Source organism: Pangasianodon hypophthalmus, chromosome 7 (genome assembly GCF_027358585.1).
Source record: "Pangasianodon hypophthalmus isolate fPanHyp1 chromosome 7, fPanHyp1.pri, whole genome shotgun sequence".
Taxonomy (NCBI): domain Eukaryota; kingdom Metazoa; phylum Chordata; class Actinopteri; order Siluriformes; family Pangasiidae; genus Pangasianodon; species Pangasianodon hypophthalmus.
Window position 1 is genome coordinate 15,950,021 of NC_069716.1, and position 6,000 is coordinate 15,956,020.

A 6,000-nucleotide genomic window follows, 5' to 3' on the forward strand; every position below is an offset into this window, starting at 1 on the left:
CAACCTACCAATCAGAAATCCAACGTCTTAACCACTGAGCTACCACTCCCTCACCATGAAGGGGTGTACTTGGTCTACAGCTATATTTAGGTAGGTGGTACGTGTCAAAGTAACATCCACATGAATGCCAGGGCCCAAGGTTTCCCAGCAGAACACTGCCCAGAGCATCACACTGCCTCCGCCTGCTTGCCTTCTTCCCATAGTGCATCCTGGTGCCATCTCTTCCCCAGGTAAGCAATGCACACACACCTTGCCATCCACATGATGTAAAAGAAAACATGATTCATCAGACCAGGCCACCTTCTTCCTTTGCTCCATGGTCCAGTTCCGACGCTCACGTGCCCATTACAGTGCTTTTTTGGCGTGTGTGCTTTTGGCGGTGGACAGGGGCCAGCATGGGCACTCTGACTGATCTGCGGCCCATACACAGCAAGCTGCACCGTGTGTTTTGACACCTTTCTATCATAGCCAGCATTATCTTTTTCAGCAATTTGTGCTACAGTAGCTCTTCTGTGGGATCAGACCAGACGGGCTAGTCTTCACTCTCCACATGCATCGGTGAGCCTTGGGCACCCATGACCCTGTCACCAGTCCACCAACTGTCCTTCCTTGGACCACTTTTCGTAGGTACTAACCACTGCATACCGGGAACACCGTATAAGACCTGGCGTTTTTGGAGATGCTCTGACCCAGACATCTAGCCATCACAATTTGGCCCTTGTCAAAGTTAGTCAGATCCTTACGCTTGCCCATTTTTCCTGCTTCCAACACATCAACTTTGACTGTTCACTTGCTGCCTAATATATCCCACCCCTTGATAGGTGCCATTGTAATGAGACAATGAGATCATACACAATCTCACTGTAATGACATTCATCCACAATATATTTCGCGGTCACAGTGTCCGAGAATGATGTGGTTTACTGGACAAATCAGTATAATTCTGGTCATATGTTAATTACTACTGCTGCGAGAAAACACTGAAATTTTAGGCTATACGTATACATATGAATAACACCATCGAGTAAAACGAATGTTTAATTAACATTTTTTGCATACAGTCAACATGTAAATAAAAGTAAATAAAACAGTCAACAGGTCTATGAGCACAACAAACAGCCAAGAACAAGAAAACTTTCCATTAATGAAAAATATTACTTCATGACATGGCTCTAATAACATTTAATTATTTTTGTTTTAACTAGATTGAAATGTATTTAAAGAAGCACCCAAATGTTACTTTGCATTATATATTCTCAAATGAATGACATTCATGCTTCTTTGCAGCTGGAACAGGATCATATGTCTCTGTGAGCTCAGCATGTTCCTCACTGTCTTGAATAGCCTAATCGGAATTGCTTGCTTTTAGAAAGAAACTTTTAATGGCCGGCTGTTTCGCCATTGTCTGTTCAAATGCGCGATGCACTGCACTGTACAGTGACTATCTGCCGGTTCGTCTTGTATCAGCCACCTTCAGTTCCACAAGAAAGATGAAATTTGAACTTTAGAATTAAGTAAAGTAATATCTGACTGGGTAAGAGGAAATATGAATTACAGACTTGAATAGAGTGTATATGTGTGAAACTTCTTAATTCTTTAATTGAATAACATATCTTGATTTTCTGTGCATGACAGCAAAATGTACCACCTGTAAGAGCAGCCAGACAGTCCGTCCCTCAAATAATCCTCCGTGACCAACAGCGTTAGCATTATTTAGCTAAGATTCATACTTTACTAGCTGTCCAGTTTTCTCAGATAAAAATGAATATTAAAGAGAAGTGAAAACCATTTAGCAAATTACATGAATCCCATTTTAATACCTGTCTTGTTTTTTTGAACACAACCACTGTAGCTGTGATTTGCTAAAAACAGCAATTCCACATCAGTGGCTATATAAATTAGACGCTAGCAGCAGGTAGTGATACCTGTGGCTGTCACTAGTGGCAGCGAATTTAAACAGCTACTTTTTCTTCAGCATATCATCTATATTCATTTGAAGAGACATGCATTATTGAATAAAAGTAAGCACAGAAAAGATATTTACTTACTTTAAAAATGACATGTAGTTTATATGTAATTTGCAATCCCATGTGTGGGCTTGGGGCATGGTCATCCATAAGGGTGGGGTATTCCCAACGATACGGCGAAAACTTTTCTATTGCGCCTTTCAGGGGCCCTGTTGCTGACTTATTACTTAATTTTGTCAAAACAACATTGATACACACAGAGTGATTTCCATTATGTATAAGAAGGCTTATCTTTTAAGTATGTCCCTTACTACAAGAAGTACTTTAGAAATATTTATTTATTTATATATATATTTTATAACCATATAAGTATCTGAATATTTTATGTAATGATGTTAAACTAATCCAGTACATTATTTTATTTAAACAAGTTTTCTGCATTTATTTAATTAAAATTAATATTTTTTATTCTTTTATTCTTCTAAGCCTGAAGTAAATATTTATTACCACGATATTTATGTAAATTAGTATCTCAGTATTTTTAAGTGTGACATCATTGATTTGATTGTCAATGGTTAGAGAGTTTAATAGATTTGAATTATTTTCATATAAAATTAATATCAAATATAGCCGCAAACAGTCCTCGCAAATAGTGCCCTCAGTGGCAAGTTCAGATCAAAGCTCATTGTTTAAAAAACCTGCTGAAAACTAATTGGCTGAAAACGGCCATGTTTTTGATGTAATTCTGTGGTGATTAAAAAGCCAGTTACAGATTAGCAGATCAGTGCAGCATACCAAATTTCAGCTCAGTTGGACTTTTGCTTCCTGAGAGACAGCTATTTGAACTTAACTCCAACTCTAGGAATATGCGCCCACCTTCTTAGAATTGATTGACGTGTGGTGGCCACACTGTTTATAAATGTCAACATATTTGTGATAATTATTGAGGCTCACACTCACTTGAGTAGTTTGACATCAATATTGTGAAGATTTACCAAAAATCCTCAGACTAGTTTGCAAAAGTAAGTTTCGCATATCATGCAAAGTATCATAAATTTGAGTGGGTGTGGCTAAATGGTCCAAAAGGCAGTTTTCTATAGTTTCAGCAATAGAATAAAGCTAATGAAAAAAATACAAACATATATTTATATATAAATATATAAAAATTAATATTTAAATTATTAGGTCAAAAGGTCAGAAAGTTTGATAAATTTAATTTTTTAGATATTGAAATTAATATCAAATAATTAAAAAGAATATTCCCAAAAATAAGCTTTGTAGCATGTAAGGGAAATGTATCTCTATGTTTGAAATTTGTTTGGACATTAGTAGGTCAAAGATTTAATTATTATTTACTTGTATTATTAATTTTAATTATTAGACTAATAGATTTAATTAGTTTCATATTAACATTCATATCAAATAGTTTGTTTGACATCATCATATCCAGTGGTTAATCCAATGACTAACAGATCTTTGCAGCTACACACACACACACACACACACACACACACACACACATTTTTACATGTTTAGTGCATGCTTATCTTCATTCCTGTAATTTTATGACAGCCTCTAACTGGGTAGAGACAGCGTCAATACACACAGACAGACCGTTTGGTCTTGTTTATTGTACTTTTAATAAAACTTGTGGGGAAGAAAAGAATGCCGAATGTCACATGAATGTTGAATATTAACCCAACTTTAGCGCAGTCAGAGTTGAAACTATGTATCCTTTGTTTTCATGTGATTTCACAAAAACACATACTTTGCTGTCCTCCATTTTGATTCTCTACACAAAAATACCGCACCTCTGTGAGAAGACTGCCACACTGTGTAGTAAATATTCCAATTTGTGTTATATCTGGATGTTTCAACTGACCACGTGGACACAACAAGCTAAGATTCTTCAAGGTTCCAAGAGTTATTACTTGTAGGTAAATTGTCACCCGAGTTGAAAGTAGAACATTTCCATGTACTTCATGTTGTGTTTTAACAAAATGAATTGCAATGAAATGTGATACTAGGCAAGAAGAATCATCAGAAATTGGCAGCAAATTTTGTCTGTCTGCGATTGGGGTATCATCAGTGTTGCCAAATTAGAGACTTTGTTGCTAGATTTGGTGACTTTTTATAGACCCTCTTAGCGACTTTAATTCAAGAGCCTAGCGACAAATCTAGCAACTTTTGGCACAGATATTAGTGACTGTCCTGAACTCGATACAACTCTGCAGCTCACATCACAGTTACTGATATATGAACTGAGAGAGCAGATTCACTCGACTCACCATCAGTGTGTAACACCTGACTATGTTGCGCTTGTTCTGCTCGCAATGACCAATCACTGATCATTACTGTTTGCCCTATGCCTTAAACTCTTCGTTTAAACTCTCTATTGGGAGATATTTACAAGTAATTAGCATGAGGATGCATTTCCTTCATGACTACTCACCTTTCACAGCTATTTACTGCTTCACTGCTTCTTTTTGTCTGCATTTGTGATAGAAAGTATAGTATTTTATAAATGTGTAAAAGTTTGCGATGCCGTGACCAAAGGCGACTTCTTTCTATAAGAAATAAATTATTTAAAAACTAATAGTTATTTTCTATTCTTATAAAACTATTCTAAGTGAAAATTGTCCATTTTCATGTACCCTAATTTTCAATTTGATATACCAATAATCGTGATAAATAATCAGTATGTAAATTAGTCTGTAACATCACCTAGCTGGCTACTTTCCTCCAAAAGAGTTTGCAACAGTGAGTACCATCGTGATATTCAGCCTGGTTAATGAAAGCTTATGAAGAGCGGTAGCTAAACTGATTTAGCTATATTAGCTAAGGATTATGTCTGGAGCATAAGAAACAAAAAGTATAGGCTAAGTATCAAACAAGTGTGGCAGTTTGTACAAATGTAACCTATGTATTGTTAGGTCTTGAAATGAACACTTTTAAACACCTAAGACGTTAAGTTCAACGCTGTTTAGATATTTAGCGTTTGAGCAGTCTGTGAGATATGCGGTTACACGGTCCATTAGCAAACATGCTAACTATCAGTCTTCTGGAGTCGGTACTGACCTTTCACGGTGATGGAAAACAGCTCCATGTTATTAAAAACTGAACACTTTTTATGTTTAATGCGAATATACTACAATATGTTTTTTAAAAAACAGACAATTCTGTAGTAACTATATGTTGTACTGCCCCGCAGAAGGTCGGTACAAACGCGCTCCTCAGTAGCTACTGAAGTTAGCCAACTGAACCGGCCTTAGCCACCGCGGCTCGCGCACACAGTGATGTTTTTGGCGCGAGACTGAACTGATGCGCGCGAGCTGAGAGAACCAGCGGTGTGCACGGCGACTTGTAGCGCAGCTAAAAAGTCACGTGGTGCGGGCGGGAAATAGTGAGAAGATTCCGGGCGTTTTGGATCCACTGTTTTTAAAAATTAAAATAAAAAAGTACGAGGAAAAGGCCATTATATATCGAGGGGGAAAAAGTCGTAATGTCTGAAGGAAAACTTCACGTTATTTCAGCGGTGTGATTGCGTTTCGCTGTGGCATGTGGTACATCACATAGTAATGTGATCTGCCACATATTATTATTATATTACACATATTAGTCCTACAACAACAACAGCAAAGCAGAACACTGTCCAGGAATCCACCCTGCATAGGAGACCAGTACATGGCACACACACACACACACATATTTAAAAAAAAAAAGTTTTAATCCAAACACTAGGGTGCATGTACGCCCAGTATTAAATCATCAGCTTGCACACACTAGAAATACTAAGAATATAAATAGTGAACTACGCATTTATTTTTTAAATAAAAATTTTTAATGAATAGTTTTTACTTAATATAAATGGTTATTTAATTTAAACTGTTTCCCCTGAACAAGCAGTCTTCATTATGAACTTTGGAGAAGCAGTGAGAAGCTCTGCCTGTTTGGGAACTTTATGAAAAGCCTCCTGGGTGAAGCTCCCTCATAAAGCCAGTTGAGAAGATACCGAAGGTGTACAAAGCTTCAT

The 6,000-nt window shown here is 37.0% G+C and overlaps 1 protein-coding gene across 2 annotated transcripts in view; it reads right to left on the reverse strand.

Annotated features, from left to right (window-relative positions):
- tex11 (testis expressed 11) overlaps positions 1 to 5,331 on the reverse strand; it is a 30,089-nt gene extending 24,758 nt beyond the window's left edge. For both annotated transcript variants that reach the window (XM_026917843.3, XM_026917842.3), the window contains exon 1: positions 5,046 to 5,331. In XM_026917843.3, coding sequence (XP_026773644.1) covers positions 5,046 to 5,073 — 28 coding nt within the window. In that variant the 5' untranslated portion in view covers positions 5,074 to 5,331. The remainder of the gene's footprint in view (positions 1 to 5,045) is intronic.
- Positions 5,332 to 6,000: the final 669 nt, after the last annotated feature.